General features: G+C 49.1%; 1 protein-coding gene across 2 annotated transcripts in view; it reads right to left on the minus strand.

Moving 5' to 3' along the window:
- Dna2 (DNA replication helicase/nuclease 2) overlaps window positions 1-14,851 on the minus strand; it is a 40,056-nt gene that overhangs the window by 1,089 nt on the left and 24,116 nt on the right. The window contains exons 8-20 of one of the 2 annotated variants that reach the window (XM_006972732.4): window positions 13,209-13,371; window positions 12,845-13,039; window positions 11,739-11,969; window positions 10,251-10,367; window positions 10,061-10,170; window positions 9,246-9,355; window positions 8,366-8,590; window positions 7,026-7,219; window positions 5,627-5,716; window positions 5,276-5,480; window positions 3,874-3,963; window positions 2,256-2,438; window positions 1,268-1,414 (exon numbers count right to left, since the gene is read on the minus strand). In XM_006972732.4, the coding sequence (XP_006972794.1) occupies window positions 1,268-1,414; window positions 2,256-2,438; window positions 3,874-3,963; window positions 5,276-5,480; window positions 5,627-5,716; window positions 7,026-7,219; window positions 8,366-8,590; window positions 9,246-9,355; window positions 10,061-10,170; window positions 10,251-10,367; window positions 11,739-11,969; window positions 12,845-13,039; window positions 13,209-13,371 (2,060 nt within the window). Of the gene's footprint in view, window positions 1-1,050; window positions 1,415-2,255; window positions 2,439-3,873; window positions 3,964-5,275; window positions 5,481-5,626; window positions 5,717-7,025; window positions 7,220-8,365; window positions 8,591-9,245; window positions 9,356-10,060; window positions 10,171-10,250; window positions 10,368-11,738; window positions 11,970-12,844; window positions 13,040-13,208; window positions 13,372-14,851 lie in introns of those variants that run through there. The other variant, XM_076557138.1, reaches the window with a different exon arrangement.

The following is a 14,851-nucleotide window of genomic DNA, read 5'->3' on the forward strand; positions in this document are numbered from 1 at the left end:
TCAGGAGGTCAGGATCGGTGTTCACTACGGAGGAAGCTGGACCACAACCTGGGGTACACGAGACCCTACTGGGAGGGGCAGAGGCAGGAGAGAGAAAGCCAGCTGGGGAGGCTCATGCCTGAATCCCACCAGTCAGGAGGTGGCAGCCACAGGATCAGAACTTCAAGGTCACCTTCAATTATTGTCAATTCATGGCCAACCTGGGACACGTGAGACTTTACCTCATACAATAATCCTCTTGTGATGGAACTGGGAGCTGAATGTGCTGAATACCTTTTTTTGGTTGTGTTTTTTTTTTTTTGAGCCTGTCCTGGAACTCACTCTGTAGCACAGGCTGGCCTCAAACTCACCTCCCGAGTGCTGGGATTAAAGGAGTGTACCACCTCGGCCTGTCTCTGAATACCTTTAATCCAGTGGTTCGCAACCTTCCTACGCTGTGACCCTTTAATACAGTTTGTGGTGACCCCCAACCATAAAACTTTTCATTGCTACTTCGTAACTATAATTTTGCTACTGTTATGAATTGTAATGTAAATATCTGATATGCTGGTTATCTCATATGTGACCCCCGTGAAAGGGTTGTCCAACCACCCACCAAAGGAGTCACGACCCACAGGTTGAGAACCACTGCTTTAATCCCAACACTGGAAAGGCTGAGGCAGGATCTGAGTCCATGGCCAGGGTTTCAGAGAAAGACCATCTGAAATAAATAAATAAGTAAACAAATAGATAAATAAAATAATGGAAAGCCAGGCATTGTGGAACATGCCTATAACCCACCAAGCAGGAGGTTGAAACAGGAACTTCATCAAGACTCTAGGCCAGTCTTGCCTTTTTTTTTTCCTTTTGAGACAAGGTCTATATGAGCCCTGGCTGTCCTGGAACGTAGGCTATGTAGGCTCGCCAAGCTGGGATTAAAGGTGGCATCTTAGTCCACGACACCCCAGCCTGACTGATCCAGTTGTAGCATAATGCTTTGCCTTGTATCAACAGGAAATACCTGGGGCGACAGAACCAGGAGGGACGGCCCATTTCTGCAGACACTGGTCCCAGGTGGCCCTTTCCTCTCCCCCGCGCTCCCTCCACAGACCATCCCGGTCCACCGTTATGTGACTGGTGGCTGACCACGACTTCCTATGAGATGCTCCCTTTCCGGAGTCACGACGGTCTCTGAAACACGCCCGTGAAGGACACAAGAGTCTCCATTCACTCGGGTCCCGGACCGCCAGCAGCGAAGCCGAGAGGCCCCGGGAATGCAGAAGGATATCAACTGCTCCGCGTTCAGATGGTCCAAGAGCCTCTCCAAAGGCAGGAAGCGCCGCAGCGAGGACACGCTGCCCAGGAGGATCAGCTTGTGCTTGGCTCTGGTTATCGCCACATTGAGTCGTCGCCAATCCTTCAGCAGCTCGCCAAGCTGGAAGAAAGGAAATTCCTAATCACGCCAGTCCTGTTCTATGTCTGACTTGTTATGACCAAGGACACGGTTTGCCTTGAATGGTTTTAGCATTTTTTTTTTAATTATTGTTCTAGTTTTCTTTTTTTTTTTTTGGTTTTTCAAGACAGGGTTTCTCTGTGTAGCTTTGCACCTTTCCTGGAACTCACTTGATAGCCCAGGCTGGCCTCGAACTCACAGAGACCCGCCTGCCTCTGCCTCCCGAGTGCTGGGATTAAAAGCATGCGCCGCCACCACCACCCGGCTTGTTCTGGTTTTCTACACAGGGTCTCTTGTCACCCACCCTGTCTCAAAAAACCAAAAAGCAAACAAACAACAAACAAATCCAAGGCTTTTACCCTCTGAGCCACATGCCTCCCAATCTCTCTCTCTCTCTCTCTCTCTCTCTCTCTCTCTCTCTCTCTCTCTCACACACACACACACACACACACACACACACACCTTGTTTTTAAACCGCTATTTAAAGAGAGAACGAGGGGAGGCCGGAGACATGGCTTAGTGGATTAGGGCCCTTGATGCTCTTGCGGAGGACTTGGGGTCAATTCCCAGCACACACAACCACCGGTAACTTCACCGACACTGCCTTCTAGTCTCCAATGGCACCAGGCACACACAACGGCACACAAATATACGCATAAATGTCTAAAGCAATTGTTTTTAAGAGGAAGAGAGCTGGAGTGCAGCTACCATGGTGAGCGGCTGTCTGCTCTCGGGGCTTTGGCGCTGACGCCGTGAGGCAGGAAGGAGGGAGAGACGGAGGAAGAAAGAGCTCAGATGAGTTAGTAGCAAACGGTCAACTTACACTTCCATCCTTATTGCTCCTGACGAAGGACACCAGGATGAGGCTCTTGTCCCTCCCCTGGTATTTGTCCACTGTGTTAACTTCGACCCTCCCGACAGAAGATCGGGCCAGTAAGTCATTGATGGTCCGCAGCTGCTGCCTGTACGGGGCGATGATGCCGATGTTGGAGGGGCCGCAGCCAGCCTACGTGGGGAACAACTGCGATTTAAACCAACCATCCCGACTTCGGAGTCCCCTAAGCTTTACTGAGTCTACTGCTAGATATTTACATTTTTTCGCCTCAACTTTTAAGACATTTTAGATTTTCATCGTTTGCATGTGTATGCGGTTTGCAGTGGGTAGCTATTCCAGCTCTGACCTGAAAGTACTACCCCTAGAGAGGTAACTGCCATGCCTACCTATGACAGGACCCTGAGGGGGGACTAGACAAGAGCCCTTAAGACCCGAGATCTAAATGTGCCGGCCTCTTGGTTCCTAGTGATCCTGGATGCTAGATGATAGACCGGTCAGAGTTCAGACTCCAGAGCCCCACTGGACTATATCTCACTTCTCCCGGATCCTGTAACCAATCCCTTTCCTGGCTGTAAGTTACCCCAAAATAAACCTCCTTTTTAACTACATGGAGTTGCCTCGTTAAATCCCCACATTAGTGGTTTGTATGTGTTTGGGTGCCTGTGGATGCGGAGGCCAGAGGTTGGAGTCAGGTAGCCTCCTCGCTCTCCATCTTATACAAGGAGGCAAGGTTTCTCACTTGAACCCAAGCTCACCAATCTGGGAAGTCAGCTAACCAGACTTCTCCATCTCTACCTCCTGAGCACTGAAACTACAGGAGGCCATCACGCACACCTGACGTTTATGTAGGGATCTGAACTCAGGTCCTTGAGCTGGCAAAGCAAAGTGCTTGTATCCAGCCCCTGTTTTCTGCTCTCCCATTCACAGTCAAGTTTCTAATGACCTACACTCAGGATGCTACACAATGATACTGAACAGAAACGTCAATGGCCACCAGAGACAGAATTCATTTCATCGGGCCTGGTGGTGCACGCCTTTAATCCCAGCACTCGGGAGGTAGGGGCATGTGGATCTCTGTGAGTTCGAGGCCAGCCTGGATGAGAGTGAATTCCAGGACAGAGGGCACCAGATCTCATTACAGATGGTTGTGAGCCACCATGTGGTTGCTGGGAACTGAACTCAGGACCTCTGGAAGAACAGCCAGTGCTCTTAACCTCTGAGCCATCTCTCCAGTCTCTGAATAACAGTTCTTTTTTTTTTTTGGGGGGGGGGCGCGTTTCAAGACAGGGTTTCTCTGTGTAGCTTTGCTCCTTTCCTGGAACTCACTCTGTAGCCCAGGCTGGCCTCGAACTCACAGAGATCCACCTGCCTCTGCCTTCTGAGTGCTGGGATTAAAGGTGTGTGCCACCACCGTCCAGCGAATAACATTTCTTTCTAAGAGTATCAACCCTTAACCATGGAGACATATCTCCTGGCCTTCTTTATCTTAATAAACAAGTGTTAACGCCAGATCTTATATTTTTTGGAGTCTACCAATATTTAATAAAATAGTCAAAATTCAATTACTCTGTACGAATACTGACTAGCCTTGAAAACTCTACATTACCTTAATAAAAAGTGAGGTTAGAAAGACGACGAGTCTGGCTTCTGTGATGTTGCTCACGCCGCCATTTTCAGTTTGTTCTGGAGCTGGGACCTAAGCAGAGAAACGTGTAAGGTTTAAGCAGCAAGGACCCAGGGGGCTACAAAGACCTGACTACTAGGTTTGGAGATAAATTGAAAACACTCCTAAATAATACCCAGGCACGCACACAGACAGACAGACGCACACACGCCTGCATGCACGCACAGGCAGTTTCAGAAAAGCACATGAAACCAACTCATAATAAGCTCGCTGCAGCTCCGGCTGGCTCTCTCACTTCTCACTGTCGTCTGTTTCACAGGAACCAAAGGCAGGAAGACAGTAACTGGCAGGAGCCCTCACCGTTACTTTGGCTCTGGCACAGGTGCTGACAGTGGCATTATCTTGCTGCCTTTTATTCAAATGATACAGCAGAAAAGCTTCCCAGGCTCCCCCAAGCCTGAGAAAATGCTCCAAGAAGCGATGTCTTCTCACATTATCCTCATGTAGCCTTCATCATATATGTGTGTGTATCACATATATATGTAGGGTTGTTTAAGTGTCTCAGGTAAACCAGACTGGCTTCAAACTACACTGCCCAGGATGATCTTGAACTTCTGATCCTCCTGACTCCACAACCCAAGTCCTGGGATTACAAGTGTGTCACCAGGCTGGCAGGATTTCCTTTTAGAGTGTGCAGTGTGAGATGTATTCAGTGGGAATGCTTGCCTACTATACAGGAAGGCCTGGGTTCAACCCTGAGCACGAGAAAAAAATTCCTAGCATTCAAGAGGTGAAGGCAGGAGGATTATTCCAAGTTTGAGGCCAGTCTGGGCTAAACAGCAAAATACTGTCTTAGAAAGAAAGAAGCTGTGGGGCGGTGGAGGCGCATGTCTTTGATCCCAGCACTTGGAAGGCAGGGGCAATCAGATCTCTGAATTACAGGCCGGCCTGGTCTACAGAGCAAATTCCAGGACAGCCTGGGCTACACAGAGAAACCCTGTCTTGAAAAACAAAACAAAACAAACAGAAAGGAAAAAAGGAGAGAGAGACATTAACTCTGACCCGCACCGGCCTGTTGAATAAACATCCTCCTAAGAGTTCTGGAGCCAGCAGGTGGTGATGGCTCACACCCTTAGGCCCACACTTGTGAGGCAGACGGAGTCTGAGGCCATCCAGGGCGAGAGCCTTGTTTAAAAAAAAAAAAAAAAAAAAAAAAAAAAAAAGGACCAACAGACACATGATGCTGTGTTGAGATGTGAAGGTATGTGAGTGTGTGCTAAATTTGTTTTTAAGTAATCAGCTCAAAAAGGTATTGGTAACTGAGAAATTTAAATATTAGGACAAATGTAAAAAATACTGAAAGTTCTCTTCATTCTGATTTTACCTTATCTGTGTTGAGAAAACAAACAGGACTGTCCGGCTCCAACGCTCCCGCCAGCCAGGGGTTATCAGAATAACCGGCGTAGAGCTCCAGGTGCAGCTTGACGTCCTTGAAGTTGGGCAGGGCGATCACGGCGTTGGCCACTTTGTCTGAGCCGCACTCCAGCTTCCCCTCGTACGTGAGTTTATTGCTTAAGGACATGATCTTGCTGGAAGAAGTGCAGAACACAAGCTCAGTGTGGACGGCGATGGAAATGGGCGCGCGGGGCACGCGCGCGCGCGCGCGCGCGCGCGCGCGCACACACACACACACACACGCACACGCACACGCACACGCACACGCACACGCACACACCTGTTCATCCTGTACTGCACCGTCAGCTGCACGACAGCCGCCTTGTTCCGCTCCAGCCTCTTGAACAGGCTCTCGCTCATGCCCAGAGCCCTGCCAACAGACCACATTCGGGCTCATGAACACACCGAAGAATCAACCAGTTCTTTCACCTGACCTACGAGTGTGCGCATGCATGTGTGCTTTGCACCCCCAAGGAGATGTTCCTGGAGGTGGCGGGGGGGGATTTCCTTTGGCGGCTCTCTCCCCCCACCTTTACTGAGTGAGGCTCCAGGGATCCAGCTCGGCTCCTAGGCTTGTCAAACCGCTGAGCCAGTTCACTGGTTCCCAAAAAATCCAGCTTGAAACTAACACTTGCTTTTTTATTTTAAGACAGGGGTCAAGGGTCCCGGGTGGACCCCAAAACTTGAAAGGTAGCAGAGGATCACCCTGAATTTCTAACCCTCCTGCCTCTGTCTCCCTAGTGCTAGAAGCACAGTGTGAACCACGCCTGCTTTATGCAGGTATGGGGATGCAGCCCAAAGCTTCCTGCACAGCCGCATCCCCAGCTCCTGCAGTTAAAAACTTCCATACTGAGTGGGGACAAAGGTCTGCCGTCTCAACACGCTAGAAGCCTGAGGTGGGAGCCAGAGGCAGAAAGATCCTTCAAGCCTGGACAATACGCAAATCCAATCTATTAAAACAAAACTGAAGCCTGTGTGGTGGCGCACATCTTTAGTCCCGGCACTCGGGAGGCGGAGGCAGGCGGATCTCTGAGTTCGAGGCCAGCCTGGTCTACAGAGTGAGTTCTAGGACAGCCAAGGCTACACAGTGAGACCCTGTCTCAAAAACAAAATAAAGGGCTGGAGAGAGGGCTCAGAGGTTAAGAGCACCGACTGCTCTTCCAGAGGTCCTGAGTTCAATTCCCAGCACCCACATGGTGGCTCACAACCATCTGTAATGAGATCTGGTGCCCTCTTCTCTATACGTAATAAATAAATAAATTTTAAAATAAATAAATGAATAAAAAGAACACCAAAATGAAATGTCTACTGCCCCCACTGTTGTCAACTAAACACACTGGGAAGAGGGAACTTCGATGGAAAAACTGTCTCCATCAAATTGACACATAGGGATGTCTGTGGGGCATTTTCACGATTGCTGATTGTGGTTGGAACAGGAGGACTCAGCCCACTGTGCCATCACTGGACGGGGGCCTGGGCTGCCTAAGAAAGACAGCCAATGGGAGCCTGGGAACAAGCCAGTAAGCAGTGTTCCCAGACGGTCTCTGCTTCAGTTCTTGACTTGACTTCCCTCGAGGACAGACTGTAATCTGTAAGCCAGATAAAACCTTCCCTCCTCCAAGACGGTGTTGATCAGCGTCTCACACAGCAACAGGAAACAAACAAGGGCCCCTACCCACCTTGCTTCGCGGTTTAGAACCAGGGGAGGAAGCTGCTGATGGTCTCCCACCAACACAAATCTCCGAGAGAAAAAAAGGGGGCCCAGGCAAACGGGCTGACTGATTTGAGAGGCTTCATCCACAATACAAAAATCAAAGGTTTTCCGAGAAAATATTGGATGGTTTATGCCCATACAGGTTGTTGCAACTATCAGCTAAACAGAGAGAAAATAAGTCCGTTAGTGAGTATGTCAAGAAGGTACTTGGGTTTTCCCATTTCTAAAATTAAAAGATGAAAAACCATCCCCCTCCAACAGGGAGAATTCTTCAGTGTTATTTGATTCTGAAACATTTAGAGTTTGTTTTTCAAGATTCGCCTGAACCTACTATGTAGCATAGGTTGGCTTGAGGGGGCCTCTAGCCTGAGCCTCCGGAGTGGCTGAGACATCAAGCCCACACCCTCATACCTGGTACATTACTAACTCTGTTATTCTGCAAGAGGCCCCATGAACAGGAAAAAAAGGCAACTTACGGAGGGTAAGATCAGGAAACCATGCATGCCAAAAGAGGACCAGTACCTAACATGTATAGAGTCCACAAGTCTACAGCAAGCCAGGCATGGAGACACCAGCCCATAATCCCAGCACTTGGGAGGCTGAGGCAGGAGGATCAGGAGTTCAAGGGCAGGCTTGACTACACAGTGACTTCAAGGTGAGCCTAGGCTTTAAGAGATCATATCAAAGGAAGACAGGCAGGGAGAAAAGGAGGGAGGGAGGAAGGAAGGGAAACAAAAACTTTTTGTGGAGACAGGTGGATCTCCTGGTGCTCAATGGCCTGCCCGCCAACCTAGACTACCTGGCAACCTCCAAGACAAAGAGAAATCTTGTCTGTTACAGAATAATCTTTCTGTACATTGTGAACACGTGTCTTTGCCAAGGCTCCATCTAATTGGTTTAATAAAAGTGCTGATAGGCTAGTAGCTAGGCAGGAGGTATGTATGGGGGGACTGCCAGACACAGGACGTTGGGAAGAAGGAGGGTGGAGTCTCAGAAGTTGGGAGCGGAGGCAGAGAAGCAAGATGAATGTGCCATGTTGAAAGAAGGTACCGCCTCGTGGCAGAGGGTAGAAAAAAAATATGGGTAAATTTAAAATGTAAGCAGTAGCTAGTAACAAGCCTGAGCTTTCAGCCAAGCATTTATAATTAATATTAAGTCTCTGCGTTTACTTGGGAGCTGGCCGTTCCAACAAAAAATTCTGCCCACACTTGTCTTAACCAAAAAGAGGATAGCACCTGAGAAACAGCAGAGGTTAACCTGGGATGTCTACACACACGAGTACACACACAAGAGAAACAGACTTACGTGACTGTTATAGAGTTCTTCTAGAAGGGCTAAGGACTTAATGGACCTTGATCTGCAAATCTCCTCCTCCGTGAACTTCTGGATATCTGGATGGACCTTATGAGACTGACCCAAGCGCAAAAATCCTATTTTAAACTTGGCCAACTTCAAGAGAATATTGTCAACGGCAGAATGCGTGTAGCTGGTCAACAGAACACTGAAGCCACAGGCAGAGAGGATCCTTACCTACAGATGGGAGACAGAAAAACGTCATTGCTCTGAATTCAGGGAACTGGTTGACAGTTTTCAAATAGATACAAAGTTCAGTAAGACCTGAATCCAAGAGGGAATAAGTAACTTTTCTAAAGAATTGTAAAACCACAATGAGCTACAAAAATTATACAGCATTCATTCTTTATTACATCTTATTTATTTCTGTGCCGATACACATGCCGTGGCACACAACTGAAGGTCAGAGGGCAGCCTTCAGGAATTAGTTCTCCCCCTCTGCCGGATGGATCCTGGAACTGAACTCAGGTCAGGCACTTTTGTTTGCTGAACCATTTTACAGCCCGAGGCATTTTTATTATGCTATTAATCATGTCATTCTCACAAAGGCCCCAGAGTGGTGTGGGTACAGGCCTGTACCACCATGCCAAGTGAATTTATCATTTTTTTGTTTTGATGAGACAGGGTCTATGCACCCTTGGCTGGTCTGGAACTCACTATGTGGGCCAGGCTGGACTCGAACTTACATATATGCATCCTCCTGTCTCTGCCTCCAAGTGATGGGATTAAGGGTGTGAGCCACCACGCTTGGCAGAGTCGAGGGGCGGTGATAGCAAGCATCACCTCCTCGGGCAGGAGGGACCCAACAGAAGCGGTTAGTTTCAGAGCTTACAAGAGCACATATTGTAGTTGTCTTTCCCGTCCCTGGCATCCCCACGATGAGCGTGTAGTCTTTCGAAAGAAGGACTTTCTTCATGGCTTGCCTCTGAGGCTTATTCAAACCTGTATTGCAATTTAACAGAGTAAAAACAAGAATATTTAATTTCAGTGAACTACTCCCAACCCAGACAGGGTTTCTCTGTGTGTAGCCCTAGCATGCTCCACCACTGCCCGGCGAACTTTAGTTTTGATACAGGTTCTTGCTATGTAGATTGTGTAGAACAGGCTGGCCCTGAAATGCACTCTCCTTGGCCTCTTAAGTGCTGGGATATACTACCATGTCTGGCTCATAAATTCACTTTTTTTTTTTTTTTTCCAAGACAGGATTTCTCTATGTAACCCTGGCTGTCCTGGAATTCACTCTGCAGACCAAGCTGGCCTCGAACTCAGAGATCTGCCGGCCTCTGCCTCCCGAGTGCTGGGATTAAAGGCGTGCGCCACCACCGCCCGGCTTTGAGGCAGCGTTTCCCTTACTTCTGCCATGCAGCACACTCAAGGTCAGCTGGCTGGCCTGAGAGATTCATGGTGGTCTCTGTCTCCGCCCTCCCATCTCACCACAGGAGTGTGGGTTTACAATGAGCGTCCTTATTTTTCAAATGGGTTCTGGGGATCAAACTCGGCCCATCAGGCTTGGGCAGCAAGTGGGTTTCCCCACGAAGCCGTGTCTCTGGCCCTTCTAACTGCGTGACTCAGCAACTGGACACTGGGCACAACTTCTGTTATAAAGAGAACCAAGAGAATCAAATCGGAACGCTGGCTGCGGCCCACCCTTCAGAATGTTGGCCACTGTGTCCTTCGCATCGTGCGGGAGAACGGAGCTGAGGTAGGCTATAAACTGAGGTTCCTTGAAATCAATGATTAACTCCCGAAGTCTTTTGCTGCAAAGAAAAGCAGAAGTACTTTTAGTGGGGTCTTTATAAAAGTGGGGAGAGATTCCGGCTCCTTCGTCCTTACCAACCTGGTGTCGGTGTTTTCCATCAGTTTAGAGAGGTTTCCTAACGGGGTATCTATGTCACAATTTTTCTCTTCCCGGTCTAATCTGAACAACGTTGTTTCCGGGAGTGTCGACAAGTTCCTAAAACAACAAAACAAACACACCCGGATGTGTTCATTTCACACAGGCTCTGTAAGGCGCATACTGCTCCTGGCTAAAAGTGTAAGAGCTGAGTGTGGGGTGTGCACTGTAATCCTAGCACTTGGGAGCCAGAGGTAGGAGCATCAGAGTTCAAGGTCACATCAGCTTACACAGCATGCTCCAGGTCAACCTCACACCCACATATGCACACATAATAAGTCTCAGTTTTTACAAGGAGACCGTGTATGCCGAGGCATCGCTAATCACTTCCTTATATTTTACATTTCAGAACTGCCCATGGTCTCTAAAATCTCCACGCTGTACTGCACCCCACCACCATGCCTTTCTGTAACATGTTCCATCTCACAGACGCTCCTCAGGCTGTTAACTAACCTGTGGACGGAGGAATTAGCCATCCTAAAGGGCTTCTGAGTGGAGCGTGGGGATCATGGAGATCAGGACTGTGTACGTGTGTGTGAAGTGTGGGGGCGGGTATGCCACAGCCTGTGTGTGGAGGTCGGAACTCCTCGGCAGAGTGGCTCTCTCCCTTCTGCCTCTCTGTGGGCTCCTGGAATAAGGTCAGATGTGTGCGGCAAGTACCTCCTCGGCCATCTCACCCCCCATCCATCATTGTCTTAACGCTGACTTCAATGTACTAACCGCTGGTGAGGAGAGCTGGGAATGTAACTTGGTGAGAGCTTTTACCTACTGCCGGTGAGGCCCTGGGTTCCAGCCCAAGCATGAAAGAAAGAGCTGGAGAATGAGAACTATTCAGAAAGGCTGAGTGTTGCCGGGTGTGGTGGCAGACAACTTGTATGCATGAATAAAAAACAAACAAACAAACAAACAAACAAACAAAAAAACAAACAGCAAAAGAACACAATCTGCTGTGACAAAAAACAGCCACCAAAGACCTTATATTGAATCAATTTGTTTGAAATGTTTAAGAGGGAAACTTACCGAGACAGGAAGCAGACTAGGAACATGTATGATCCCAGTGCTTTGGAGGCCGAGATAGAAGGATTGATAGTTTCTTGGGCGGCATGGGCTACAGAGTGAACTAGGCTCTCAAAAGAATCTCAGAGCATCTCAAAAGAAAACAAACATATTCGTAGCCAAGCCTGGCTAGGGGATGAGTGCTAAAGGGACGTGTCTCTTTGGGGTTATGAAAATGTCTAAAACCGGTGATGGCTGTATTTCCTTCATTTTCACGGCACTGGCAATAGAATCTAGGGCCTGGTACATGCTGGCAAGCACCCTGCCACGGGGTTACATCCTCAGCCCTTTGTGCATCTCTCTGAACATCTACTATGCACCATGAATGGAGGGATACATGACCTGAGGTCCATACTGACAAAGCTGTTTTATTACCTGTCTAGCAAGCAGGTCACCGCTACCCCGTTAATCTCCTTCACGTAGCCTTTAGACAAAGCGAACAGTTTCCTCTCTTCTCCACTTAAAATGATCCTGTCACCGGCCATCAGATTGGTGGCCGGCATGGCACCGTTTTTCCGCTGAAAGTAATGTAAGTACTGTCCATCACAAAATCTCTTCACAGGCTTGGTGCGGACCAGGTTTCCAATGCAGTTGCCTCCCTCCTCCCTACGAAAGAATGAGAGACAGTGTCCACTGATATTGTATATATGTTGGTTTTTCTCCCTACAATTGGTTTGTTTATACAGCCCATGAAAAAATTTTTTTAATTTACTGATTATTATCGTGTGTGTATGATATGAATGTGTGCACACATGGTCTGAGCTGATCCTGTGAAGGTCAGGGGTCAACCCCCAGGAGGTGGTTCTTCCCTTCCACAGTGTGAATCCCAGGGATTAAACTCAGATCATCAAGCGTGGCCGTAAGTACCTTTATTCCCTCGGCAATCTTGCTGGCCTATGGCCCCTGGAAATCAATGCTAACGCATCTATCCTTTAAAAAAATTTTTTTTCCTATAATCCACTATAAAGCACTAAAATACCAAGTTAGTGACTTTCTATTTGTTCTTTTTTAATATTATTTTGTATCACCTGTGACAAGGTCAATAATAAATGAAGCCATGTACGTTTTTTAAAAACTATGTGTATGAGTGTATTCAGGCGCACGTCTGTGCAGATGCATGTACACATTTGCTCGTGGACACGTGGAGGCCAGAGACAACCCCGGGTGTTTCCCCAGGGACCGTTCATCTGGATTTTTCACGTAGCCTCTCACTGGCCGGGGGTCAGACAATGGCGCTATGCCGGCTGGCCGGTGAACCCCCAGGGTCTACCTGTCGCAGCCTCCCATGCACTGGGATTACTTCCGACACGGGTGTAGGGGAGGATTAAAACTCAGGTCCTCGTGCCTGCAACACAAGCACTTTACCAAGCGAGGCCCCATGGAACCGTGACTTCCGCAGGCTGCCCGGCCTCTCCTGACGGGAATGCCAAACGCTGCAGCACAGTACCTACACCAGCGCTGTGTCTTCAGCGGACACTCACATTTTGGAAGCGGGCATTGACCAGATGTTCTGGTGACTCTTTCTGTGATCTTTAGACTGTGACTCCAAGGTGAGCATGAGGCACCACAGGCTGAAATACTTCAAGTGTGTCGGCTTCAGGTGGCGCGTTTCTTCTTGGATTTTGGACAGCATGTCCTCTGGGATGGAAGTGTCGTCCGCCTGTTCCTCAACTGCTCTAAATACAAAGTTCCAGTCAGGGCTGAGCGTACATTTCCCTGGCAGCCTGTGAAACAAGGTTCTCCTAAACTGAGCAACACCGCCCACCCCACCCCACCCCGACACACACACACACACACACACACACACACACACACACACACACACGAGAGAGACAGCATGTTTACCTGCTATAAAGAGCACAGTTGCCCATCTGTGAACAATATTTACAAGTTTTCTCCTCCTCGATGATTTGTGGCAGGGGAGAGAGGCGTGTCCCCTCCCCGGAAGCAGCTCTGCTCACTCGGTGCAGCAGAGAGAATGCCAGCTGGTCCCTGAGCTTCAGCAGTTCTGGGGACAAGTAAAGTGGCCTTTTCAGAATGAAGCAGGGTTCCGACCAACAAACGCTTCAGATTTAAAAACAAAGTAAGCCGGGCGGCGGTGGTGACGCACGCCTTTAATCCCAGCACTCGGGAGGCAGAGCCAGGCGGATCTCTGTGAGTTTGAGGCTAGCTGGTGTACAGAGTGAGTTCCAGGACAGACACCAAAACTACACAGAGAAACCCTGTCTTGAAAAACCAAAAAAGAAAAAGAAAAAAAGTAAAAACAAAGTAAAAGCAAAGAGCCATGTGGACACCTGCCTCTTTACCAGAGTTAGCACAGCCACGTGTAATGTGATGGCGCACTCCAAGGCTCTGTACAGAAAGGGTTTTTGAGACAACCTCCTCTTGTACCTGGTAAGCACTGTGAGTGAAGGGTTCTAGCAGGCCCAAGCAGTGCAGACAGGTCTGGCCTTTTCCTCTCCCTCTCCCTCGCTAAACCGTTAGATTGCATTCCTAAAGCTCGCCCCCAAGGTCCATTCTCATATTTGGCCACTGACTCTTTCCTGAGACTAAACACTTTTCCACTGGCGAACCTGTCCAATGAGGACGACCAACTCACCCTAGTGCAGACTTCCCCTTTCCCTTCGCTCCTTAATAACCACCCCTGCAAAACACCCCTGCTGCCTGCCTGTGCCCAAGCTGAGGCGCAGCCCCCTTGCCCCGCCAGGGTAAGAAATCTCTTATACTCAGAATGTGGTGTCTGAGTGTGTTCTGAGCCTACTCTGAGCCCCCCCGCCCCCATACATACACACAGTGAGGCTGGGTTTGTTTTGTTCTTAATTGTTTTTGTTTTGAGATAGGGTCTCACTGTATAGACTTGTGTAGTGGGTAGCCATTCCAGCTTGGATCTGGAAGCTCCAACCCCCATTGAGACTCTGGCAACTGTCACGCCTACGAGGCGGGGCGAGGGGAGGTGCTGGAAACCTGAGAGCTGGATGGGCAAGCGCTCGCTCGGCGTGCGCTCTCTGCGCCTGGACCCTGGATGGTGGAGATTGATTGTGCAGAGCTCCAGAGAACACCGCTGGATTGCTAGACGCCTTCCCCAGACCCCCGCGACCTATCCATTCTTTCATTTGTAAGTCATCCACTAAATAAATCTTCCTTTTAACTACGTGGAGTGGCCTTTATAATTTTCCCCAATATCTGGCGCCCACGTGGGTCAAATTCCAAAGGTCTGGGCGGCTCCTGCCCTCAGCCTGTTCCCTGGCTGGCGGGTACCTAAACCCACCTGCAAAGTTCCATATAACCAGTCCATTCCCAAAAAGGGGAGCAGCTAGTCCGGTCTCAGCTCCCTAGCTTAGCCCCGAGACCAGTGAAAAACCGCTGCGAGTGAGGTATCCGCACCCGGCTCCCGGCCATCCCGCCATCTGCCTCCAGCTGCCGCCAGCCAAGGTCGCCAGCAGGCCCTGCTTTGGAGCTGTACCAGCACCGCCTGCTGGTTGAAAAGC

The sequence above is a fragment of the Peromyscus maniculatus genome, chromosome 21 (genome assembly GCF_049852395.1).
Source record: "Peromyscus maniculatus bairdii isolate BWxNUB_F1_BW_parent chromosome 21, HU_Pman_BW_mat_3.1, whole genome shotgun sequence".
Lineage (NCBI taxonomy): Eukaryota > Metazoa > Chordata > Mammalia > Rodentia > Cricetidae > Peromyscus > Peromyscus maniculatus.